The sequence below is a fragment of the Corvus hawaiiensis genome, chromosome 1, assembly GCF_020740725.1.
Source record: "Corvus hawaiiensis isolate bCorHaw1 chromosome 1, bCorHaw1.pri.cur, whole genome shotgun sequence".
Classification (NCBI taxonomy): Eukaryota; Metazoa; Chordata; class Aves; order Passeriformes; family Corvidae; genus Corvus; species Corvus hawaiiensis.
This window is the reverse complement of record NC_063213.1, coordinates 4,011,495-4,038,346: the sequence shown is the minus strand read 5'-3', so window position 1 is coordinate 4,038,346 and position 26,852 is coordinate 4,011,495. Positions and strand designations below refer to the sequence as shown.

The 26,852-nt window shown below is 45.8% G+C and overlaps 1 protein-coding gene across 1 annotated transcript; it reads left to right on the top strand.

Moving 5' to 3' along the window:
* GARS1 (glycyl-tRNA synthetase 1) lies at nucleotides 1–25,463 on the top strand. Its single transcript, XM_048315525.1, has 17 exons — nucleotides 1–153; nucleotides 3,449–3,550; nucleotides 6,250–6,352; nucleotides 7,347–7,488; nucleotides 8,128–8,216; nucleotides 9,582–9,658; nucleotides 10,973–11,118; nucleotides 11,610–11,759; nucleotides 13,252–13,414; nucleotides 14,392–14,556; nucleotides 16,768–16,875; nucleotides 17,190–17,335; nucleotides 18,539–18,624; nucleotides 20,535–20,644; nucleotides 21,967–22,060; nucleotides 23,674–23,864; nucleotides 25,105–25,463. Exons 1-17 carry the CDS (start codon nucleotides 16–18, stop codon nucleotides 25,228–25,230), a joined length of 2,136 nt encoding a protein of 711 aa, XP_048171482.1. The 5' UTR covers nucleotides 1–15; the 3' UTR covers nucleotides 25,231–25,463.
* The last annotated feature ends 1,389 nt before the right edge of the window (nucleotides 25,464–26,852 follow it).

The window sequence follows — 26,852 nt, the reverse complement described above, 5'->3', positions numbered from 1 at the left end:
CTCCTCCTCCTCCTCATGCCGCTTCCCCGTAGCGTCCTGCCCGCCCTGCTGCGCCGCCTCGCCCGCCCGCTCCGCTCCGCCGCCCCCCCCGCCATGGACGGCCCGCAGGCCGAGGCGCTGCTGGCGCCGCTCCGGAACGCGGTGCGGCAGCAGGTAACGCGCCCCGGCCCGCGCCCCGCCGCGGGGGCTCGGGGGTGTCGCCCGGGGGTCGGGCGGGCTGTGGGAGGTGCCCCCGGCGCCCCCCCCCCCCCCGGGGTTGCCCGCCCTGCGGAGGGGTCTTGGCGCATCCCCCCGGGAGCTGCGGCGGCTCCGGCTCCGGGCGCTGCGCGGCCTGGAGGGGCCCCCCGGGTGTCCTCATGGGTGTCCCCGGGGTCCGTGCCCAGCGCTGGTCCCGGGGTGCGGGGCGGCCCCTCGGGCACAGACGGTGCGGGAGGGTATCGCGTGTGGGTTTCCCCCCACGGCTCTTTGCTCTCCCCACAGTGCCGGGCTGCCTGGCTGGGCTGGATGTGTGCGTCAGCCTACCTGGGTGTCCCCTCCCGCGCTGGCTGTGCCCGGGTGGCGCTCCCTGTGCCCTGCCTTGCGGCCCCTCTTCGTGTCTCCCGTGTAAAACTGCCCCCGTGGGGTCTCCTCGTCCCTTTGGGGTCACGCGGTGATGTCCCCTTAGACCTGAGTTTGTGCCGGGTTTCGGAGGCAAATGACGTTCTCTGGAGTTGCATATTTGCCTGATGCAGTAAGGGATGGTAATTCCTTTGCATATTTTCCATTTCATCATTCTGATTTATCTAGGTAGGTGATGTGTCCTTTAAGCTGGGGCTGCATCGCATTCTCTTCCCATCTCCCTCCTTTTACCTTTATCGTCCTTCTTACCTGAGAAGGATTTGGTTGACTTTTCATTTCCTAAATAAATCTTGGCACCCTGGCTGTGTACGCTAATGGATCTTGTGGAGTTCCTTTTCCTCCCTTCTCCACCTGCCAGACCTGCGCCCGTATGTCCCCCATGTGCCTCCTTTAAGTGGCTGAGTCCATATTATTCTCCTTAGCTGCACACAGAGCTATGCGTGTGTCCCTTGTATTCGCAGATTTGTGCGTGTGTTTCCCCATTAAATGAGTGGATTTATGGCCCTCTAATTATGCCAGCACTTCAGTGAGTTTTTATTATGAATCACTGTACAGCATAATGCTTTGGCAAGAGAGCCGCTTGTAAATAAAGCGATGATCTCTAGAACCAGCCAATTTATTTAGTTTAAAATCCTGGGTGCTGTCATTTGCCTGTGAGTACCAACGCACCCCTTCTTTTCAGGGGTTGAAACTGGGGTGTGGGGTGCCAAGGGAAAAAAAAACTGTCCAGCTGGGGCCATACACATTGTGTTGTACAACTGGCTGTAGTAATTCCCAGAGAAATTTGCACAGGAAGGAAGGGAGGGAGTAACAAAGATCTGGGTAGTTGATGTCTCTGGATGCAGGGGTCTGTGTCTGGCAGCTCCAGGAGAAGAGGTTTAATTAGACCTGAGGGACTCAGCCTATGGAGAGGGAGCAGCCTATCTTCCTGCAGCAGTGCCTGATGCAATAAGCTGCCGTGATCCAGGGGTGGATCCCTCCCTGCTTTGCTGGTCTGTGGGACAAAGCTGCAGCAAAATTTGCCACATCGAGTGCTGCTGTGCACTCCTCCTCTTGGGCAGGGCTCGAGATCGGAGCTTTAATTAGATTGAGTCCTGTCAGCAGGCGTAATTATTTGCTTCAGTTGTGTTTTTTGGTTTTTTTTCTTCTCCTTGCGTATGTCTGAGCACTCTTACTTATAGGTCAAGACAAAGAATTGCTGTGTGCTGCTTTTGGATGCCCAGCAGTGAGCAGGGTGAGGGCTCTATTGAGTCAGCTTTGCTGCTGCCTGGATGTTTTTCCACTGCCGACCCCCCTGGCTCAACAAAGGCAGTTTGGACTTACTACTTTAAAAGAAAAAAACACCAGATCAGATCCCTCCCTCTGCCACGTTACCCAGGAATGGCAGTTGCAGTCCTCAGTCCCAGAGTGAAACTTTCATGTTTTGGTATAAGTAGTGAACAGGAAGGAAACAGCAGATTTGTTCTGTTCTTGTAGCTGACAGGGTTAATCCTGACAGGATTCTTATTTTTCCTTCTTCTCCTTGTGTGTGATTTAATGCAGTCCTTGGAGACTTCCTTTTATTAATAAAATGAGCCTTTGAGCCCCTCAGTCTCTGAAGCACTTTTATCTTTCCTAATCTGATTACAGAATGGCAATCTGTGTATTCTCTTCTCTTTGCTTGCTCTGTTACCTGTAACATTAATGTCAGGAAAGTTCAGAATTTAGGAAAAGCTGGTGTCATGGAAATGTTGTAATCTCTGTGGATTGGGGGGCTTTTTCCCTTTCTTTTTTTTTTTTTTTTGAAGCTCAAGACATGCAAGGTGCAAGAAAAATGCTGAACTTAGAGCATCCCATTTTTAGAACACCCTACTTGAGGCGGCTTTGGCATCTCTGTGCTTTTTCCTCCTGCACCTTTGTCCTTCTGAGTGATTAAAGATAGATCTTGGTTTTGGTGAAGAAGAGTGGACTCAAAGGAAGACTTTTAGTTAATTTATCTCCAGGACCAAGCTGGGCATGATAGCTGAGGATCATATTCAGAAAAGAACCCTGTTGGGTGTGCAGGGATTGGGCACTTCCCTGGGCTGAAAGGGGAGAATCATCTCCACAGGGCAGCGAGACCTTTGTGGAATTGTAACAAGGTAGTGGTGGTTTGAGTCAGCTCAAGACCTCCTGTAAACCCACTGCAGGGTTTTGCTGCTCTGAAATACTTAGGCTTTGAGTTTTATTTTTTTTCAAGGATATTTTAATTTTTTTGTTGACTTTGTTGTATCTCAAAGTTACTGAACAGGTTTTAAAACTAATAATTCTCACACAAAATGCAATGCTTTCTTTGCTTAGGCATTGGGCTGCAAATACCTGTCTTCTGTGAGACCTACTTCTGAAAATTTGTGTCCTTACTGGCCAGTTTTGATCAGATAGAACAGAGGGAAAAAAGTTTGAAATGGTTGTAGGTTTTAAAGAAAAGGGAAGGGGCAGAAGGAAGAGAAGCCTTGGTGAAGGAGAAAGAGAGCGCAAAGCCTGTGTTCAGCATCTGAGAATCCACTTAGTGCATCCTCAAAGACAGAAACCAGGAATTTGTGGAAATCTGATGTACACAGAGGAATATATTTACACATGGAGATTTAATAGCAGGTCTGTGATTTAACAGTTGTGTGGAGTGGTTGAATCTCTCTAATGAAGTCCACTTCTGCTAACTCTCAAACATGTGTTTCTCACTTGCAGCCTCTGGAGACCTGTGTGCAGGCTGGACAAAACTCTCCTTTTGGATTGCCAGGGGAGGTGGAAGAAGCGGAGGTCTCATCTGTGGCATTCAAAGAATGAATCTGTATTGTTCTTTTTCTCCTTCTAGGGAGAGCTGGTAAGGAAGCTGAAGGAAGAAAAAGCTCCCCAGGTGGACATAGACAGAGCTGTAGCAGAGCTCAAAGCTCGGAAGAGGGTCCTAGAAGCAAAGGTGAGTCTGGATATTAAATTCTGGGCTCCACAGTTTTGTCTGAAAAGCCTTGAAATCTCTGCTTAATTCTTCATTGCAGGTTTGGCCTAAACAGTCCTGGACTGAATCACTTCTGGAGTAGTTTTTATAGGTTTCCAGCTACTAGCAATTTCATTCTTTAGCTGTTACACTAATTTCTCTTAGCGTTAAGTCAGTGTGCAAACAAATAAATATGAGTTCAGGTTGCCCAATAATCAAAGCTGAAATTGAGTGTATATTCACTAATCTTTGTTTGCCATATAGATTTTTTGTGTGCAGAGTGAGAGCACGCGCTGGTCACTGTAATGGGTTTCCAGTTTCTTTGTGCATTGAAATTCCCAGACTCTCATAGACCCTGTTTTTGCTACAGTACACCCATTTTGCTACAGTAACAAAGTTTTTGTAGATGTTTCAAATAACCTGTGGTTCTCCTCAGCTTTAGGGAGAGGTGAAATTGTGTCCCCTTTTTTAAATACAGTCATGCTCTGAAAAGTCTGTGCAAATTAAATGATGGAACTTGAAGTTTCTTTTGTCTTTAGATCAATAAACAAGTAAAATATACTTCCTTATCCTGTGAGCTTCCCTCCCCTTCCCAGACTGAAACAACAAAAAGGAACTCTTGAAGCTTAAAACCAGTTGGGTATGCAGATTCACCCAAGGAACTGCCAGGTTCTTTCTAATTTCTATTTCATATAAATATGATTGCAGTTGTGCCTTGGTGGTACTCTTAAAAATAAGTGAATTAATGAGTAAATACAGCACTTCTTGCAGCTGCCTGGCTGTGAGAATGTGAGTCCACCTGAACTGAAACCCATTGACCCTGTGTGTCCTACAGAGTCATGTGGGGTGAGCAGGTGCTGCTCTGTGCCAGGTTGTGGCTGCTTGTTTACATACATTGACCCCAAGCAAATGTCATTTTTACTGAGTACTCAGCATAGGGAATGTACTTTGAAACCGCAGCATGAAACCTGCATTGATAGCTAGGTCATCCTGGAGGAAATACTATGTAAATATTTTCCCAGTTTTGTGTACCAACCCTCAGAAGCTTGGAGAGGTGACAGCAGGCAGGTGAGGAGTCCTGGTGTCCCTGTGGATGTCACCAGGCGGGTGAGGAGTCCTGGTGTTCCTGTGGATGTCACCAGGCGGGTGAGGAGTCCTGGTGTCCCTGTGGATGTCACCAGGCGGGTGAGGAGTCCTGGTGTTCCTGTGGATGTCACCAGGCGGGTGAGGAGTCCTGGTGTTCCTGTGGATGTCACCAGGCGGGTGAGGAGTCCTGGTGTCCCTGTGGATGTCACCAGGCGGGTGAGGAGTCCTGGTGTTCCTGTGGATGTCACCAGGCAGGTGAGGAGTCCTGGTGTCTCTGTGGATGTCACCAGGCGGGTGAGGAGTCCTGGTGTTCCTGTGGATGTCACCAGGCGGGTGAGGAGTCCTGGTGTCCCTGTGGATGTCACCAGGCAGGTTAGGAGTTCTGGTGTCCCTATGAGCCCCACCTCTGTGTTGGAGGGTGCCTGTAGGATGCAGTGGGGAGGTGTTCTTAGCACTTACACAATCTGTGTGGGCTGTCAGTGCAAGGGTGACCTTGCAAATGCAGCATCTGCCCTTGGGAGTGCAGCACTCCAGTACTGGGAATGTTTCTCTCCTGCTGCTGTTCCCAGCAAGGATCACAGTCACTTCCAGCTTTTGGGGAAGGCAGCAGTGCCACTGCTCCTTTGCTTTAGCAGCTGCTGGTGGCTTTCAGGTCCTGTGGTTCCTATTTGAAGATGGCAGAGCAGCTCTGAATTTGAAGCTTTGAGCAGGGTAGAGCAGTTGGGTGGACAGAGGTACAGTGCTTTTAAAATTAGACCATGTTTATATGTCTTTATAGATGGTAGAAAAGGAAAAGTTTGAAATAAATGGACATAAAATACTTTTTGTTAGCAAAAGGCTGTTCAAAATGGTAGTCTGAGCCACTTGGGAGGATCTGAATTCATTAAATTTCTGGGCTTAACTCTGTTTTAATTATCTTTCCTGAAGAAAATCTTCGAAGTCTGTTGACCTCACTAATGGATCAGATTGCAAAAATCACAGGTTTTCAGATAAAAGAGTGAGTCTGCTGTTAAACATTTTCACAGTATCTAGTCAGGGCATTAAGGCACTCCAACTTTTCTGAGTGCAGGGGGGCATATTGGTGAAGACCTAAATTTTACAAATAGGTTTTCCTTGCACAAGTACCTAAAATCATCCCTCTGGCAGAGCACAAGGATGATGGTGCTTGTAATCTTCATACTCAGAATTCTTTCATGTGAGGAACACTTTACTGAAAGGTTTATATATGCCAAGAGTTAGATGTGTGCAGTCTGAGATGGTCACTTGAAGCTCTTTTCATAATCAGGAGAGGGAAAAACGTCAGAATTGCTTTGGAAGTTGGCATTTCTTTACAGTGATTGTGAAGAAACCTGAGGAAAGTTAGGTCATGAGTCCACCTCAGGTGTCTAAACTGCTGCATTCAGACAGGGATTTTCATAGTTGAGCACTTGAATCTCAGTGGGAACATTCCTCTTTGGAAAATGAGGATGTTGGCAGGATACCTTTGCTTCAAAGTGGTCTTTGCAGACTTCTGACTCACAGTAGTGAGTGAAGAGGATTTCTCCTCCTGCCAGAATCAGGAGCTATTAACTGATTTTGTTTTGCCTGACTTACAGGAGCTGGCCTTACAGCCCAAAGATGATATCGTGGACAGAGTTAAGATGGAAGACACTCTCAAAAGGAGGTTTTTCTATGACCAAGCCTTTTCTATTTATGGAGGTATGGGTTTGAAGAAATTTACATTTGAATCCCTTTAGGCTAATGTTCTGGTCTTTCTAGCTGGGTGAAATGCTGCACTCTTGCGATGTTATTAATGCAGCATACCAGATTATTATTATTTTTTAAAAAAACTTTGCTTTAAACTTTCCTGCTTGAATTTGTGAACCTTTTAAAAATTCCTCCTTCCTAAAGTGTTTGGGTTGGGATAGGGCTCAATTTTTGTCTTGTGTTCTCTGAATGTAAATGAGTGGACTTTAGGATGCATGTTCTGAGCATTACTTTAGTAGGAGATGGCTTCTTTGCTGAGTGTTGCCCCAAGAGTGTTTGGGGCTTAAGGAGATCATCGGCTTATTTATAACCATTCATCTCTATCTGAGCTTCTCTTGGCAAATTAATCACAGAATATTCTGAGCTGGAAGGAACCCTCAAGGATCATCGAGTCCAGCTCTTTAAGTGAATGGTCCACAAGGGGACCAATAGTGCTCAAACCCATTGTGAGCTTTAGAACCTGTTCCCTCAGTGAACTTTGGCAATGAACTTTATGGCACAGGTGAATAAATGTGGCTGTTAAACCTCTTCAGATGGCTGATATGAGCATCTCAGGAGGCACACAATGCCTCTGGCTACTGCTCTTTCACCTTAGCTACTAAAATAACACTCTGGGTGGTTTTATTGGCAATAACTCTGCTTCAGCTCGTGCATGGTCACTTCTGTATTCAGATTCCTCCTTCACATAGATTGCTCTCACAAAATTCTCCACAAAATAGCATCCATTGGTGGATTTTAGAGTTGGTTTCTAGAGTTGTTGGTTGCAGGAGTTTATCAGTTTCAGCTTCTGCCACTACCTGGTGCCTCAGTGCTCTGCAGCTGAACTGTGCTTCATGCTCATAAAATGAAACCAACTGATGGAAAGAGTGAAAAGGGAAGACAACTCCTCCAAACAGTGCAGGTTTGTACAATCTCACCCTTCTTTTTTACCTTTTCCTCTTTTCAGGAGTCAGTGGTCTGTATGACTTTGGGCCTGTTGGGTGTGCTTTGAAGAACAACATCATCCAAGCATGGAGACATCACTTCATTCAGGAAGAGCAAATCCTCGAGATTGACTGCACCATGCTCACGCCTGAGCCGGTTCTAAAGTAAATATGTGGCTTTGTTTTTTTACCTGCAGCATGGGATTTCTGGTGATAGTTGCTTTTTGCAGTGTTCTGTAAAATTATCCACAGGGATCTTGAGTCTGGGTCGCCCAATTTCGTACCATAGTTAGGTACCAGTGCACAGGTCACGGTGAGAAGCTGTTGTTCTATAAGTCAGGGAAAGCACTGGCGTTCATGTTTGAGAGTCTAAAGCCTCCTGGCAGTGCCATTAGGTAAGAAATTGTCATTATTCCTTTTTCTAGAAGATTAAGAAGACAAGAAAAAGGTGTAATGGGGAGAAGCTTTCGTGAATCCCTGGTACAAAATAGTGGGAAAGTGTCCACCTGAATTATTGGTAACTCCTTACTACTGCAGCTGTGTCTAGTTTTGATCATGATGCAGTTCCTGAAGGCACTAAGTGTCATTTTTGTGACACATTTTAAGGTTTAGATGTATTGATACTTCCCACAGATCATGCTTTCTGTGGGATGCTGGGGCTTAACGTGACTGATCTGAAGCAGGAGTGAGCCTGCAGTTTTTGAAGGATTTCACTTTGATAAAGGTCTGTCCACTGGGATCACACAGACCTGGGGCTGTCTGGTGGCAGCTGTAACATTCCTTTTTTTGTGTCATCTCTTCCAGGACTTCTGGCCACGTAGACAAGTTTGCTGACTTCATGGTGAAAGATGTGAAAAACGGGGAATGTTTTCGTGCTGATCATCTCTTAAAAGGTTTGATTTTGTTCCAAGCTAGGTGGGCCTGGGGATTTCTTGTAGTGGTACAAGCACTAGAAAAGAGAATCTTTTTCAAGGAAAGCCTGCTGGTGTAGCCAGTCCTTCATACTTGTGTTTTGCAGTTAATTAATCATACTATACCAAAAATCCTGTAAGTTCTGTTAGTGTCTTAAATGAGGTACAGGATCTCTGGTGAAAACACAGTTGTGTCCCGCTTTATAAAACCCAGTGTCATCAGGCTACAAAAGATTACTGTGTTGTCTAAGCTGAGGACTCCCTATATAACAAGATTCCTGTACTTCACTGCATTCTAGTCTTAGTTTTCTTAAATTTCAGTTGCTTTCTCAGTACTGAGAAACAATTTATTGGTGCTGCAAGGGGCCAGAGCATGCTTTTTCTGTGCAAGGTCAATTACATGGCAGTGGATGACTTTCATGTGTACCTTAGAAATAGACCTCGGACATTTCTTCAATTTGCAAAGTCCTCACTTGTCTTCCTGGTTATTAAAATTTGTTTGGAAAAACAAACCAAAAAAGTCACGTGAAGGAATCTCAGAAATAAGCCTGTTTGAAAACTTTCTCATGTACAGCTCCGCTGTGAATGGAAGGATTGTTCCACTCTCTGTTTAAGTGAGTTGTGCTCTCTGGTTTTTGAGCCTCTTCCTTGAAATTCAAGTATGCAGAACAATCTGTATTGGTGTTAGAGCAGTTTTCATGATATTAAGAATTTTTTTGTTGTTCAAAAAGATCCTCAAAAGAAGGGTTTTTCCATCTAACCTCTGCTCCTTTGCTGAGCAGCCTCATAAACAAGAGTGTCCCTGTGTTCTGCAGCCCCTCCCTGTGAACAGCCACCTGCTGTTCCTGCCAAACTGAGCTGTTACTGACTAAAAAGTCAAATTGCTTTTTTCAAACGAGAGTGGGAAGTCTTGGCATCGCTGTCTGCCTTTGTGTCTCTGGGAGGATGTTGTCCTGTAACGTGGAATGCAGTCCAGCCCCACTGTACCAGCTCTGTACCTGCCTCTGTGAATAAAATCAGGCTTGCTGGCTTGGGATCAGACATTTAATTTCTAGTCTGTATAATAGAAAGCAAGGAGAAAGGAACTACGAAGCTGTTGCTTGGGTTTAGAGAAATAATATTGGAAAGGAACTAGATCAGAATGTGTTGTTTTCCCTGTGGCACACCAGTACAGTGACCTGTAGGTCACCATTGCCCTGAGGACATGACTGGAATTACCCTGGTGGACACTGTCAGGACAGGTTGTGGACACACACTTAACTTGTGCTGGGGGATCCTCCCGAGCTGTTTTACACTGGGCTTAGAGATGGAGTTGCAGTATAAACTCACCACCTGCTTTTCTTCCAGCCCACCTGCAGAAACTGATGTCTGACAAGAAGTGCACGGCAGAGAAAAAGGCAGAAATGGAAAATGTTCTAACACAGGTAGGTGCCGCACGGGGAGGTGGCTGCTTCAGAGGGGGCTGTGTGTGACAGAGTCTAGAGGCACTGGCCCTCTTCTGTTCTGAAGATACTCAGAAGTCTTTACCCCAGAGATCCTCTCAAATACTGAAAACTTAACTGGCTAATAAATACTGTGAGCTTGCTGGTGAATCACATCTCCCTCATTGTTTTGGAGAGTTACTGCTTTTATATTAATTAATCTCTTGAATGTTGGGTTGGTGGGGCTGAAGCTCAGTCTTGGAGCTGGTGTGTGTCTTCCATTTCACACCCAGGAAAAAGCTTTTACCTTTGTCAATCCCTTCTGTGAGATTGTCATACAAAGGCGCAGAGATGGATCACAAGATTTGTCAGGGTTTTTTTGAATCAGCTTAGCACTGATTTGCTGTGTTCTGAAATTGTCTCAGCTTTGAAGCACTTGAGTTTTGTTCCTCTGGCACCCCAGAAAGATTTTTCCTGTGTTTACCATGAGAATAGTTGGTGCTCAGGCTGACATTCTTGAACAACTGTACAAACATTTGCCTTTATTTTTTTAATTTGTTTTTCTTTGCTTTTGATGTTTGCTCTCATGATTTCTAGGATAAATGCTTCCAAAGCTATGCAGTGAATGAATGTTCCTTCCAGAAGGAGAAACTTTTTTTGGCAGTGTTTTGCATCACTGAGCAGCTGTCATTAGGTTTTCCACACTACACCACTGAACTTCGACCATCCTTCAGGGAAATCTCTCTATTAATAAACTATTTTTATATTCTGTTTTTGGATTTTTTTTCTGATGTATGAAAGACCATGACAACCAGAAATTCAGAACAGCTCTGAAAGAGCATCTAATGCATAGCTTAATATTGTGTTTCAAGCAGCAGAAGAAAGAGAAAGAGAAATGAATGTAAACAAAGCCCTGCAGAAATTTTAGCTTTCTTGTCTCTCATTGCTGTATTTTTTTTTTTTGTTCCCAACTGAGAGCTCCCCATGTTTTAGCTGAATCTGTTCAAAAGAATCTGTTCTGGTGGGTGGTGGTGCAGTCCCAGTGACTTTTCTTCTGCTGTACACCCACTCTTAAGCTCAGACTTCCTGTGGTATGACTAAATCCTGGACCTATTACTAAAATGGGTTGCAAATGTGCAAAGTGTATTCTTCTATCACTGGTTCAAACTTTAGCTTGCTTGAAAATTTAGGTTAGAAGGGAATATTTTGGGCAGGTGATTCAGAGCTGTGGATCACGCTCAGTAAAAGATAAAGAGGACATTCATTCCTGTTATCTTGTCTAGTAATTGAAATAATTCTCTTGTGTTTTGGTATTAGTTGGACAATTATGGCCAGCAAGAGCTTGCAGATCTCTTTGTGAACTACAATGTGAAGTCACCTGTCACTGGCAATGACCTGTCCCCTCCTGTTTCTTTCAATCTGATGTTCAAGACCTCCATTGGGCCTGGAGGAAACATGCCTGGGTAGGTGCTAATTTCATTCTGCTCACACTCTCCCTGCTTTGGAGATCATTTGGAATAAAAATGAAGTCTCTTGAGTAGGTTTCCCCTGCTTTTCAATCCCAGCCTCCTGTAGTAGGTTAGCATTCCTTGGAGTCTTGGGAAAAGGCGGGAGAAACTAGGGGCTGTTGGAGAATCCTGAAAATGCTTAAAGCACCCAAAATACAGATCCCAGCTGTGCCCTTGCTGGTGGGAGTAGTTTCCATAAAGCTAGTTAATGCTGGTCTCTGATTGTCAGTGACTTCATGGCTGTAGAAAACCTACTTCAGGGTACCTGTTTGAGGAGGAAGGTTCATTTTTTTCCTTCAGTCTGTTGCTTCATCGGTTTTTTGTTTGGAGTTAAAAGTCTCAAGAGAAAAACTTCCACCTGTAAGTTTTGTTGTAGTTGTGACTTTCTCCCTGCTTTCCCCACCCTTAAATCTTCCTGATTTTTCCTTTCTCCCATGTCCTTTCAGCTACCTGAGGCCAGAAACTGCACAGGGAATATTCCTCAACTTCAAACGTCTTCTGGAGTTTAACCAAGGCAAATTGCCTTTTGCTGCTGCCCAGATTGGAAATTCCTTCAGGAATGAAATCTCACCCCGCTCCGGCCTTATCAGAGTGAGGTACTGCCAACTTTCTCTTTCAACTGGAGGGTACCTGGGAGCAGGGAGCATCTTCCTTTTGTTCCAGGGTTTGTGCAGGATTGTTTCACTTTAGTGCTTTCTCCCAGAGGAATCCCGATTGTGTGCCTGGTGAGTCTCAGGCTTTGCAGATGAACTCATAGCTTAGGTTGGAAGTACAGAATTCTATCTGAGATCGACTTGTGAGAAGTAGAATCTCTGAAATAGTTGTTGTATTAGAGATAAACTCAGTTTCTCTGACAGAATTTGGCTTCCATCATAGTCTAAACAAATAATTTTAAAGGTAGTTGTATTCTCTACAGGACTTTGCCTGATTATGTTAATGCAATTTGCTTTGAAACTGAAATCAAAACGTGATTGACCTTGCAGCAATATTTCCTTGTCTCAGTCCTGCAGATTCTGCAGTTCTACAACTTGCTCCAGAGAGGAAGTTGGGAGATGACCTGACTCAGTGTTTGTGTTGCAAGATCAGTCAAGCAGGAAAGCTCAGGGTTATTGGGAATTACTTTCAGTTCTGTCTTTGGATAAAAAGTGATTATTGTCTTTCATTAAGGATAATCTCTGTATTTAAACTGATCTATCCTAATTGGAAGTCTCTTGCATATTATTTGGAACAAGAGCTCCCATGCCCAGGCAGTACATGTTGTAAGCTTGCTGATTGATTATTTTGTGGTGTCATAAATGTCATTGAGAGGCTGTGACATCCTTAGCACAGAGGGAACTCAGGAATTTCCTCAGTCCTCCTGTACTGTTTTGCTCATCTGGAAATGAGAACTTCTCTCATTGAACTCATTTTCAGTCAAATATAAATGATATGCTTGTTGCACATCTATTGGAGACTGTTATTATGCAATCACAGCAAATTACACCCTGATGGCTGTGATTTACAATTAATGATTACCTAGAGCTTTTTTAAAGGTTCTTGATAATGAGCTAATTCAGTGGAAAGTGATTTCAAGCAAGAAGGCTCAGAATCAATCTCTGAGTAAAGAAACATTAAAGACAAGCTCTTAAAACACAATACACGCCATTACTGAGCGCAGCAGTATCGTTATCTTCAGGAGATCATCACCTCACCTGGTTATTTTTAGCACCTCTGACATGAGTTAAAGCTACTGATTTAATCAGCAGACCCTGTAAGGAACAGATACTTCTAATATGGGCATCACAGCAGTCTGGAAGAACTCCAGAGAACTTCTGGAAGTACTTCCAAAGGTGGTATTATGTGCTCTGATTCACAGTGGTGTTAGCCACAGCCTGGAGAGCTCTAGATGAATTTGTAGAAAGTTTTGTTAGGAATTTGAAGATGAAACTAAATCCAGTGATGAGACTGGTTTGTGTTCCAGTCTGTCCATTGTCTTGGCTGGGTTTGCATATGATTTTATATTACTGACTTAGTTGTGAGAGGCTGAAACACGATTTATTGGGGGCTAATGCATAAAATATTTAATGTGTGTTTGTTTGTTTTCACTAGGGAATTCACCATGGCAGAAATTGAGCACTTTGTGGACCCTAGTGAGAAAAACCACCCCAAGTTTCAGGACGTGGCAGATCTCAACATCCTCCTGTACTCGGCCAAGGCGCAGGTCAGCGGGCAGTCTGCGCACGTCATGCGGCTGGGAGACGCTGTCCAGCAGGTAACCTTCCTCTGGGAGGCACAGGGGGTTTGCTCCTTGCAGTATTGCTCTCAAGGCTGAGTTACAAACTGGCTTTTTCAAATTAGAGCCCTGAGTGATATGTCTGTCCAGTCCCACATTGGTCTGAACACACATAGTGCAGTTGAAATATTCTGAATCCAGGGCTGAGGGGATGGATCAGCTTCCTGCACTGGGCGTGCACAAAGTGTGTGTTGTGTTGGTGCCAGCTGGGGTTTGCTCCCAGATTTAAGAGCAGATTCTCTCCAGTGAATCAGTGAGACTGGGATCCAGGCCTGGCCCTTGTTACCAGAAGAGTGCAGGTGGTGCTGGGATAGGGGTTGGAAGTTAAACTTCACACTTAGCTACTGGGAGAGGGACAGTAAGGAATATTAATACAAGCAGTAACTGGGAATCTCACAGTCAGCTGCTGACCCTCATCAGTACGTGGCTTGCGTAATTAGATGAATCACTACCTGATTCGTCTAATTACGAATGGGTTGATTTACCAACCCCCTCCACCCATTTACTCCAAGCCCCAAATGAAAAAAACCCTGAAAAAACACCAAAACATTGCCTTTAAAAAACATAAAGCAAAAAAATCCCCAAAACAAGAGCCAAAAAAAAAAAAAAAAGAACACCACCCCTCTGTTGTATTGCAGCTGTGAACTGTAGGGTGCAGCTGTTGTAATGCCAGTGAGTGCAGTGCTGCATACAGCGGGGTATTTACAAGTAGGCAATCCTCAGAGACAGTGAGAGATGAGTCCTGGAGTGACAGTAAGTCACTATTTTGGTCAGATGGAGATGATGCCAGTGACACGAGGTGAATTTGAGGAGATGTAACAGTTTCAGGGGAGACAGAACTTTACCACTAGTTTTATCTGTAACATGTCAGGTTGCCTGCAGAAGTACAACAGATCATGACTTTGCTTCCTTAGGAATTAATGTGGCTGTTTTCTTCCTGCTTTTTTCCCCTGCAGGGTGTGATCAATAACTCGGTTCTCGGTTACTTCATTGGCAGAATCTACCTCTTCCTCACAAAGGTCGGTGTGTCCCCGGAGAAGCTGCGCTTCCGACAGCACATGGAGAATGAGATGGCTCATTATGCCTGTGACTGCTGGGATGCAGAGTCCAAAACCTCCTATGTAAGTGGGCAAAGCGGAAACAGCAAAGGGCAGCCCCTGTCAGATCTGGTTTATTTCTGGCTTTTTAAAGTTAGGGTTGGGAGTCTGATGCATCTGTCCCAACTCCGTGTTGGTCTGAGCACATGTAGTGCAGTTGAAATGTTCTGAATCCAGGACCAAGAGGCAGGTCAGCTCCCTGCACAAAGTTTAAGAACTGTTCATGCTGCTTTGGTAGGTCCAGACTCCTTTGCTGGAGCCTGAAGTAGCCTGGGGACACTTCACTGGTCAAATTTAATCTGGAGTTAAAGGAAACTGAGTCTTGGTGCTTTCCAAAGACTGTAACCTCTGTAACATCAGTGGGGAAGGACTTATTTTGCTGGAGGTGTTATTCCAGGGCAGATTGCTTCCTGCTTGAATGCTTGTTCTTCCTTTACCTCTTCTGAGCTGTGAGAAATGAGTTCACTCCTGCCAGTTCAGACAGCTGGTGCTGGAAGAAAAATTCCCCAAGGATTTGTTGTCATCTTCCTTCTGAGTCATTAAGAGCTTTTTTGCTCAAGCCTTGTTGAATGCCTTTCTTCCTTCTTGTATTGTTGGTTGGATTTAGACTTAGCACTAGTGATGTTTTGTTACAGCAAGTTAGAGGAATAGGAGCCAGTAAAATTCTACCAAACTTAAGATTGGAAAAACAACAATTCTCCTGCAGTTCAGATGAGTGATTTGTCTTCATATGGAAAAGCCCTGGAGAAGTGACTGAAGGAATGGCTTCCTCTGAATATCCATAGCTGAGTTCCACAAGTTCACAGCCTCTCCTCCAAGCCAGCCCAAAACTGGACATGTGTGGGCCACACCATGTAAATAAGATTATTAAACTTGCCATGATGATCAGGACAGCACTCACAGGGCAGGGTGTCCAACCGCCTAACCCAGGAGAGAGCATGAAAGGAACACCTTGGGAGCTGAACTATGCTTTGGTTTGTTGCTTAACTCTGACCAAAAATGTTTGTATCAGCTTGCAGCACTCAGCAGTAAGAAGTGAACTGGTCTGAGTAGCTTAAAATCCGTTCTATAAATGTAATGCATACAATGGTTTGGGTTAAGGGATTTTAGAGATCCAACCCCCCTGCCATGGGCAAGGACACCTTCCACTATCCCAGGTTGCTCCAAGCCCCGTCCAGCCTGGCCTTGGACACTTCCAGGGATCCAGGGGCAGCCACAGCTTCTCTGGGCACCCTGTGCCAGGGCCTGCCCACCCTCACAAGGCAGAATTTCTTATTAATGTCTAATCTAAACCTGCTGTCTTTCTGTTTAAAGCCATTGCCCCTTGTCCTGTCACTCCATGTCTTTGTGCAAAGTCTCTCTCCAGCTCTTGGAGCCTGCTTAGGCACTGGAAGAGCCTTCTCTTCTCCAGGTTGAACAACCACATAAATCTGTATTCTGTGTTTTCTGAGAAGTAGCTTTAGTACCCTAATAGCTTAATTTCTGTAAAAATCCTCCAAAAATACCCTGGAACACCACGATTTTCAAGCACAGGGATTTTTTCTCTTCACATACCTTTTCTGACACCTTCCTATATCACTCTAGTTTGGAAAACCACACATCTTCCTGCCTGAATGTTCCACACTGATGTGACAATGAGTGGGAAGCAGCTGCTGAGCCTTTTCTTACATGGGATTGTCTGTTAGGAAATCTAGAGGAGGTTGTATTTGCTGTTTCACCGATCCAGTGTGAACGGTGTTTTGAGATTCCTCCATGCCATACATGCTGAAATACTGAATTAAGAGCTTCCCTTGTATGTGATCTGTGTTGTAGCAGCTCCTAAGCCAGGCTTTTGGCCATTCCAGCATGTTTGATTCCCTGCTGTGTGTCCTGTGCTCGGGAGCAGTAGAGCCCTGGGGACATGATGCCTTGTGTGCCTGTGGCATGTGAGTGATAGAACTGTGTGCTCTGGCCCCAGCCCGAGCTGTTGGCACAGGGCTGTGCTCTGCCAAGCCATGTGGAAAAGCTGGCCTGAACGCAGGCACTGGGAAGATGACTGATCGTTTCCTCTGGAAACAAATGGAATCACTCAAATGAGGGAGCAACTGGTGAGGGAGGGCTGCTTATTGTAACAGAGCTAATTATGTAGAAAAAACAGTCATGGGAGCAGGGAGGGCTTAAGGGTGAATAAACATATTTGATGGTTAAGTGGACAAAAAAGTGAGTTGGTGAAAGCTTCCAGTTTTGTTTTTCCAGGGTTGGATTGAGATCGTTGGCTGTGCTGATCGTTCCTGCTATGACCTTTCCTGCCATGCCCGCGCCACCAAAGTTCCTCTTATAGCTGAGAAGCATCTCAAAGAACCTATATCCTTTCAGAAAAAAACAGCTTCTCCTCAAGTGGAAAGGGATTGGACAGGGAAATGTCTTGGATTTCTGCACAGCTCTATTTCAAGTTACATCTGTATATTTAACAGGGAAACCTACAACTGCAGGCCAGCATGACTTGGGAAGTGACCTGGAAAGAACAGAGCATTTGTTATTCCTTTCCTCTTTTGGAGGGCAGTTCCTTCATCCAGTAGTGGAGGAGATGTCTTTGTGTTGTGTAGCAATTAACTTTAACATGACAAAGGAACCAGGCCCTGCTTTCTATCCTCACAACCTCCTTAACTGCCTTGTACAGAACAGTCAACATTGTTCAGTTTGAGGCAAATAAGGGAGCCATTGGCAAAGCCTACAAGAAGGATGCCAAGGTGGTGATGGAATATCTTTCCATGTGTGACGAGTGCTACATCAGCGAGATGGAGCAGCTGCTCAATGAGAAAGGGTGAGCTGGCTCTGTGTGTGTGTGGTAACTACTTCTGACATCCTGATGTGGGCTCTGCATTTAATGAGCCACCTGAAACCAGTTGCCTTGTGAGAGCAGGCTGTGTGGGTCATCTGAGATGTTAGAGTGCTGTCCCTTCCACCAGGCATTGCTGGTCATCCATCAACACCTTCCTTGGTGTATGCACATAAATCAAATACTTGTTTGTGTGGGAATGAGCTGCTGGCTTTAGTAGGATCATCCCAGAAGAGAAACAGTTCAGTGAAAGGGAAATTGTTTACCAGCTTCCCCACTCTGACTTGAGAGTGGACCAGGACAGACCTAAAACTTTAAAATTAATAAAATAATTCTGTGGCCAGTGGAACAAAATAGTTAAATGAGAAGCAAAACTTGCCTGAGTATCCTCCAGTATTCAATGAGCTGCTTTAGGACCTATTATAGCCTTTGATTTACCGTGGCAAGAATTTGCATGATTTTCTTTGACCTGCCTTCCTAACAATGTGCAGGAACTGAAAATATGAAAAGTCTTTACAGTTGTCAAATTTGGCTGAAGCAGGCCAACAGCTGTCTGTGTTATGAGAAAGTTAATGGTGCAGTAACAAAAAAAAAACCCCTTCATTTCCTGCTTCAAGTGGTACAAGGTGTAGGATCAATGAATACATTACAGAATGGCAATATTTGCATCTTTCTTTTTTTCCCCTAAGCTAAAACTTAACTTCTTTCACATCTCTCTGAATGTGAAAGTGTAGAAAAAAAACAGTAGCACTCAAAATGGGCAGAGAAATTATTGCAGAGAAGAAAGTGAACTTAGTCCATCCAGAATCTCCCTGAAATGGTTCAGTAGATGAGTTACAAGCAATACCCCTGATTTTATTGAGTCCAGTGCCTGCTTTGTGTGCCTCCCTTTTTCTCTTTGGTATATAGGCTTCATCCTGAGAATTTCCCAATTGAGTTTGCTTCAAGCTGTTAACCATTGCTAAGTTCACTGTGATTATGAAAATGGTTGCTTTTAATGTACATGTAGTAATTTTATTATTAATGCAAATTTCTTTAAATAGGTATGCTACATGTTTCTTTCATCTCTGGGGTTTTCCCTGGCTTCTGTCATCCCACTCTTAGAGTCAACCAAGTGATGCAATTAAGGAAATAAAACTTGTTTGTTTATTGCTGTAGCTTTTAAATGACTTCTTTTTTCTCTTGCAGGGAATTCACTGTTGAAACTGAAGGGAAAACTTTTATGTTAACAAAGGACATGGTTACTGTGAAGAGATTTCAGAAAACATTACATGGTAAATTTGATTCTTTGTTGTTTGATCATCATCAGGATACACTTTTAGTATGAACTTTGTTGGTAGCATTGTCCTGTTAATATTGTAACACAGCATAGGAAAAATGCCAAATGTAATTTCCTTGAAATTTAACAATGTAAGAGTTAGAAAGCTTTAGAAAAGTCAGTGACTGCATGTCCCTAGAGCTTTTGTTCTGATGTGAGAAGTGGGGCTAGAAGGTGGCTTTACAAAATGCGTGGGTTTAGTTCCTCTAAGAAGTTGTGTCTTTCCAGCCAGCTCTGTAAGTGCCTCACCTGAGGTCCTTTGGGAAGTGTTTCACAGAGCTGGAGGCTGAGGTAGGGTTTTCCCTACTTGCTACTGTAGCTGCTGGGTCATCCTGCCCTGGGTGGAGCCCTCAGTGTTCCTGGGAGGAAGCAGAGCTGCTTGTAGCCTGTGCAGAATGTATTTATTCCTGCAGCAGCTGAGCCTTTGGGATGTCTGGGTGCCTTTCAGTCAGCACGTGCTGCTGCTGTGCCAGACTTTGCTTTGTCACCACTTCAAAGAAGGTCTCAGTTGTAGCTTTTAATGACTCTGGTATTGCTGGGAGCCAGCAAGCAGAATGCCAGTGGCTGGTTTTCCTTTAAGTTTGTGCATTTGGTGGTTTGGCTGCTGTCTGCAAGAAGGCGGCAAAATTTAGAGTTTCCCTCTCTCTTGTCTTGGAAATGGTTGGTCAGTGCACAAATAAAAAGAGGTCATCCCATGTTATGTCCTGCTCTGGGGCCCTCAACCCAAGAAGGACATGGATGTGCTGGAACGAGTCCAGAGGAGGCCATGAAGAAGCTGAGAGGGCTGGAGCCCCTCTGCTCTGGAGCCAGGCTGGGAGAGCTGGGGGTGTTAACCTGGAGAAGAGAAGGCACTGAGGAGACCTCAGAGCTCCTTCCAGAGCCTAAAGGGGCTCCAGGAGAGCTGGAGAGGGATTTTAGACAAGGACCTTTGTGATGGGACAGGGGGGAATGGCTTTAAACCGGAAGACGGCAGGTTTAGATTAGACATTAATAAGAAATTCTGCCTTGTGAGGGTGGGCAGGCCCTGGCAGGTGCCCAAAGAATCTGTGGCTGCCCCTGGATCCCTGGAAGTGTTCAAGGCCAGGTTGGATGGGGCTTGGAGCAACCTGGGATAGTGGAAGGTGTCCTTGCCCATGGCAGGGGGGTTGGATCTCTAAAATCCCTTTAACCCAAACCATTGTATGCATTAAATTTATAGAATGGATTTTAAGCTACTCAGACCAGTTCACTTCTTACTGTTGAATGCTGCAAGCTGATACAAACATTTTTGGTCAGGGTTAAGTGACAAACTAAAGTGCAAATCAAGGTCACAAGGAGGTTTTGTGGAAGGTATGGGATTCTTTGCTGGAATTTGGGTGGGATCTGAAGCTTCTCTGCCCAGACTGCTGGATGCTGAGGCTGTTAAATCAAAGTGGGCCAGGGACTGAGCATTGCCACGTCATCATCCAGGCTGTTTAATTGCTGGTATACTCCCTGGAATGGCTTTCCATGCCAAATAGCACCCCCAGACAATGCCTGGGCATAGTTTGTAGCTTGGGGTAGACAGTGATTAGTTTGGATGAGGCTTTGCTGTTGTGAAGTGGAAGAGGCTTTATCTGTGTGGATGCAAGTTGTGCAGTGCTATTTGCTCTCAGGACCAGAGAAGGGGCTGAGTTGTTTTCTACAGCCTAAATATGTCCTGTACATGAGCTAAGTCCAAATCTCTATTTCAAGTGTTTGTATTTAGAGCAGAAATACTTAATCTTTTAATTCCATGTACTCATCTACACATAACGAGAACTTCTGAGCAGAAAGCATCAGCAGCCACATATTTTTCTTGTGTATAAATCAGTTTTTAATGATGATGTGTGTTATTTTGTGTTCCAGTGGAAGAAATCATCCCAAATGTCATTGAGCCCTCATTTGGCATTGGAAGGATCATGTACACAGTGTTTGAACACACATTCCGCATCCGGGAAGGAGACGAGCAGAGAACGGTGAGTGTCCCTGAGGCTGGGCCAGCTGCAGGCACCTGCCTTCCCCTGACAGCCAGGGAAGGGGCTGAAATAAGACTGCACAATGCCCAGTAGAGATGGGAAAGCCCAGGTGGGCTGTGGAGTTGCTGGTTTTGCCAGAGTACGTGTCATTTTTACATAAGAGCGTTCTTGGGCCATGTGTGCGTGAGGCTCTCGCTGGGTTACTGGCAAGGGGGTGAGAAATTCTTCCTTCTGGATTCACACTTGGCAGTGTTCCATTGCTCAGAGAAAAACTTTTCCTCAGTGTTTAATTTCCTTTCTTTGCTGCTTTTCCTGGAATCATACTTCTGTGCTGCAGGATGGACAATGGACAAGTGTTTGCTCAGTCCCCTGTGAAATTCAGCCTTCTCTGGTTCTGGACACCCCTAAAACCTTGGCCTGAAGCTTTGCTGTAGCAGGGGCTGGAGGGAAGTGTTTGTTACATACAGAGCACCAGCCTCTTCCAGCCAGTGCCCAGATGTGATGCTCTTGTGCCATTGCTGGTGGCCCAAGGGAAGCTGGCTAGAAACTTGGCGCTGCTTCCTGCTCCTTGTTCCTGGCTCCTGGACTGTGTTCATAAAAAAGAAATAAAATAAAAGTTCTTCTTCGAGTCTCTGGGTGCCAGAGGATGTGGTACATTTATGACTGGGGGAATAAGGTTCAGGAGCCCAGAGTTAGGACACGGTTGACTTTGAATCATAAACTGCTCCTGAAGTATAAAATACTGGATTTACCTTCCTTCTAGTACCCATTTACTTTCTGGGTACCCTGGGGTGCTTTATATTGTGGTGCATCTCACATGCATTGCTTCTGTTCCTTTTATACCTTGCTGATTGCCAGGAAAAATGTTATTATTTTCCCCCTACTTTTGGCACATTTTTGTTTTCTGAAGGTATCTGTGAAGGGTTCTAAAAACCTTTTTGCTGTATGTGCTCTGTGTGTGGAGTCTCAAACAAGAAGTTTGGTTTAGACTGTGCATAAGACTAAATCTCCTGGAAAGACACCTTCACCCTTAATTTTTCTGTTATTCATATGAGGTTAAATTTCTTCAGGAGGGCTCTCATAGACCTCTTCTGGTGGGAGGTGACATTTAGCTGTCAGGAGATAAGGGGGAATGGAGGCTAAAGAAAACCAAGCCTGCTCCAGTGGTGTGAGGTGTCTCTGCTGATGTCTTAGAGAAGGCCAGAGACTCCCCTGGAACACTCACCCTTTATCCAGCCTCAGTCAGAGCTTATTCTCACCTCCTAAGAGACTGATCTGACCATTAAACTTGTATTTACTTGTGCTTTTCCTTTTTTCCACAGTTCTTCAGCTTCCCAGCTGTTGTAGCACCATTCAAGTGCTCTGTTCTTCCTCTGAGCCAGAATCAGGAATTCATGCCTTTTGTCAAGGAATTATGTAAGTGTGTTAAGCACTTTGGGTCTGATGGGGCTGTGCACTGGGAAGAGAGGCTCTGTCTTTACTTGTATAGGGAGAAAATAGCATTGGGATCTGTGGATGCTAAAAAGCAGGAGCAGAGGAATTTTCCAGCTGCTGAAGCATTTTGTGAAGTTTTCCTTTCTCAGCTAAAGCATGAGAAAAGGATCATGTGGCTCTCTAAAGTACACAGGGAGAGTTGTCAGCCTGAACCAGCTGAGAATCCACAAGCTTTGGGTATCCATCAAACTTTTCAGCTATCCCCAAAAAACCAAACACTGTGACCTTCCTTGTGTTGGTTTGGAGTGTAAAAGACATTGCTTTTTTTTCCCTCTGTGTCAAAAATAAATCTTTCCCGTTGCTTGGGAGAAACTGCAGCAGTGGGGGTTTTTGTTTGTTTTGTTATTAAAGTTTTCTTTGCTTTTATTGGCCAGCTAATTTACTGAGCCTGTCCCAGAGCTGCTGAGCCTGCAATCAGTCTGTCAAACTGCCCACTGCTAGTGGGCATTGTGGTGGAAGATAGGTGGCACTGAACTGTGCCATAAATCAAATCTCTCCTGATGGGAGAGGGTGTTTTAAAAGTCCCTGCAAGGAGTTTGAGAGACACAGACTTTCCTGGAGTTTCACTGCTGCCAGATAGTTGTTTATTAAGTTTTATCAGAGAAATAGAGTCACTAGTGTGACCCAGGCATAACACAGAGCAGAGAATGCAGGAAGGAGAAAAGTCCAATTATCAAGATTTAGACAGCCTTTTAAAGATAATGTAACCAATTGAATACTAAAAACGTGTATTATTTTCACTTTCCTACCAATTGTTCAGTAACACGGGCAGGAACTGCGGAATTTTTTTTGTCCAATCATCCCAAATTACTTTTACTGCAGAATATGGAGTAGTAGAAGAAGGAGAAGAAGGTTTAGAGAACAACAACAATCCTCCATTTTGATATTTTTTACTCTTATCTATTTACTACAAAGAGAAGCCCAAAACCTCTAAATTTTTCACCCTGTGACAATCTTACATAGTAGTCTATCACCTAATTCACACCACTGTATTTTCTAGTTCTTGTCTGATCGTTGGTAATTTTTTCCAAGGTTGGAGGTTAAAACAGTGTTGTTCAGGGGGGTAAGAACCCTTAAAAACAGGCAGAGGAATATTCTCAGCACTCTGGGTTCCTACAGTAGGGACAATAAAAAGGTGAACAGATGAAGGAGAGGAGCAGGGGTTGCATGTCAGACAGTGCCTTTTGCTCTTGGCACCGGTTCTGCCTGGGGCTTTGTCTCCCTGTGCTGGATGTGCCCTGCACACTGAGGCTGGGGTGGTTTGGAGCTAAAGCAGAGTTGTGGCACTGATGACAAGGGGAAGAACTCGGTGACTTTGCCCTTTGGGTGAGAGTTGTGGTGCAATGTGGAGGGCTGAGAGAGCAGGGTGGGTTTGAGCTTGTGCTCCTGCAGAGCCTGGAACACTGCATCTTCTGTCCCGAGTCAAACTGGAGTCTGGGATGCTGCTTGCACCCAGCACAGGCAGTGCTCAGTGCCACGGGGGTACAGAGAGCCTCTGTGGGGCTGTGTGACGATCCCTGCTCTGCTCCCTGCAGCCGAAGCACTGACCAGGACCGGCATCTCTCACAAGGTGGATGACGCAGCGGGGTCCATCGGCCGGCGCTACGCCCGCACGGACGAGATCGGCGTGGCCTTCGGCATCACCATCGACTTCGACACCGTGAACCGCACCCCGCACACGGCCACGCTGCGCGACCGCGACTCCATGCGCCAGATCCGCGCCGAGGTGAGCGCGGCGCTGCTGACACGGCCCAGTGTGCCCCTCCCGGGCTGGGGGACAGCATGGGCTGCTGATTCTGATCTGTCACCAGTCCCCGTGGGAGCTGCCTCCAGCTCTGTAGCAGTTCAGCTGTTCTGAGAAATCCCCAGGAACAGATACTGGTCGGAGAAGATGCTGGCCCAGCTGATAAAGGGAGGAGAAGCTTTTGTATTTCTTGCGTGCAGAGGTGTTAATCTTACCTGAAAGCCATGCCTTGTGCTGGTTGCACTGCTCTTCAGAGTGGCTCTTTCTGAGTGAATGCTGCTGAGTTAAAGCATTGCCTGGGTTGTGTCTGGCTTTCAAAGGCAGGGCTTCTCAGAATTCACAGGCACCAAAAGACAGAACATTGGGGTTTGCCTTGCAGCTGGTGTTGCCTGTTATCCTCAGCAGAGGAACTGATGAACCGCTGCCCAAAAGCTGTGTGTGCCCTGAACATGCTCTGCCAGTGTGGCCATAGTGCAGACTGGAATAGCAAAAACCTCCCTATGGTGGGCTCTGCCTGTGAGCAGAGCTGCTCAGAGCTGTGAATCTGCAGTCTTGGGGGTTTGGGGGTTTTTCTTCTTGCCCTGATGCCCTTTTCCTCCTGCCCCCGCCCCAGGCCCAGGAGGAGATGGTGCTCAGCTGTGAGGCTGAGCTGTAGCTCCACAGAAGCACCTGCACTGCCTGGAGCTGCTGAGCTGGCTGGGGTTTCACTGGCTGTAGCAGGCAATGCCAGTTCCTCAGGGTGCCCATCTGTCTCTCTGTCACCTGGGTGACCTCTCACTGCTGACCAAAGATGAGACTTTGCTGTCCTTCAATTTCTGCCCTTTTTGAGCTTTCTGGCTGATCCTTTGCACCATGACAGTGTGCTGTGAGGAGCAAAGACAAGGCAACTGGCAGCTGCTTTTGTACTGGTCTTACAGTAGGTAGGGTCTGGCTGAATCCTGGCTTACAGCATCTTTTAGATGTGTGTGTTCTGTTTTTTCCTTTCCCAAACTCTAGCACATTACCTTGCTTTGGTCCACCATTTCCCTCTTGGATCACCTTAACAACAGATAACAGACTGATTTAAGGTGTTCTAATTAACGGTTTTCTCCCCAAGAATGGTCTTCCAGGAGAGATCTTGTACCTGTTCTGTTGCTGCTGTAAAAACTGCCCACGTTCCCTAAATATCCAGCTTGATTTTGGTGACTTTGTGTTCCTTATGTCTTTGTGGCTTCTCCTGCAGATCTCTGAACTTCCTGCCATCATCCGAGACCTGGCCAACGGTTATCTCACCTGGGCTGATGTCGAGGCAAAGTATCCACAGTTTGAGGGACAAGAGACTGGCAAAAAGGACACAATAGAGGAATAAAGAAAAGGACCTGAAGTAAAATCCTGTCAAAATGTCCACTTTTTACTGCTCATGTTAATATGAAATAAACTTACCGTGTATTATTCAGAGCTGCATTGTTTGTGCACACAGGGACTATTTGTTTTTTTTTTTTCTTTTCCTCAATTGCTGACCAGATTTAAGTTTAAAAACAGAAATAATTGCAGCCTGAGCTGAAGGTGTTATGAATAAAACCACCATTGTATATGCCTGCCTCTCTGTGTTCCTGCAGCCTTGTGCTTTCTTCCAAAATGCCCGGATTGTCTCTCATTTTTGCCCTCCTGCTTAGGGCTGTGGGTGTTACAGGTTCATGCACAGGCTTTCGTCTGGATTTGGGTCATCCTGGACTCTGGTGGAAGATGGTACCAGTTGCTTGGGCTGTGGTTGTGAAGGGGTGATCACAGTCCTCTTTTCTCCAGCGCCAGTCCTCATCTCTCCACTGTAGTTCAAGCAGCCACTTCAAGAGAGGGGTTCAGTGCTCTTTTTTTTGGCTGCAGGTGTTTAATACGTGTTTCTGCAGAATTGGGAGCATTTGCAGATGGGAGAAGGGAGCAGGGGTGGAAAATCCTGTCTCAGTTCTTGCTCTTGCTGGACACGGTTGGTTTGCTTGGCTGAGGGAGCAAGCAGCAAGGAGCTGGCAGGGTTGTTTTTTCATTCAACGTCTCCTGGCAGCACGGGCTGAAACCAGGGACTAACTACCCTGAGCAGGTGGGAGAAGAGCCTTTGACTTCCCTGGGCACTGGAGGAATTCAAAGCCATGTGCTGTCAGAGTCCCTTGGTGTTTGAGGAGCCTTTAACCCTGCCTGACCTGGGCTCTGTAGGAGAGGCCTCATACCTTGTCTTGAAGGCTCTCCTGCTGAAATCCTTAGGCTAGAAACCTTCCCTTCAGAGGGCTGGGAAGTGTTCTCAAAGTTTTTGTTTGGGTTTAAACACTCAGTTTAAAGACAAGTTAGAAAACATGAATCCTGGCATGGTTTGGGATGTGAAGGGACATTAAAGATCATGCAGTGCCACCCCCTGCCATGGGCAGGGCACCTTCCACTAGCCCAGATTGCTCCAAGTCCCGTCCAACCCGGCCTTGAACATTTCCAGGAATGGCAGCCACAGCTTCTCTGGGCAACCTGTGCCAGGGCCTCACCACCTTCACAGGGCAGAATTTCTTCCCAATATCCAATATACACCTGCCCTCCCTCAGCCACCACCCCTTGTCACGCTCTTGTCCAAAGTCCCTCTCCATCTCTTTTGCAGCCCCTTTAGGCCCTGGAAGGGGCTCTGAGGTCTCCCTGTAGCCTTCTCTTCTGCAGGTGAACACCCCCAGCTCTCCCAGCCTGGCTCCAGAGCAGAGGGGCTCCAGCCCTCTGAGCACCTCTGTGGCCTCCTCTGGACTCATTCCTGTGCTGGGAGCCCCAGAGCTGGATACAGCACTGAGGTGGAGTCCCAGAAGGACAGAGGAAAGGGAGAGAATCCCCTTGCCCTGCTTTTGATGCAGCCCAGGATACTTTTACCTCTGTAATTTACCTGCCTGCCCCTGTCAGCCCCTGGTAACTGAATCTGAGGACTGATCCCAACCTTTCTGCATCCCAGGTCAGGATTTGGCTCTGTCA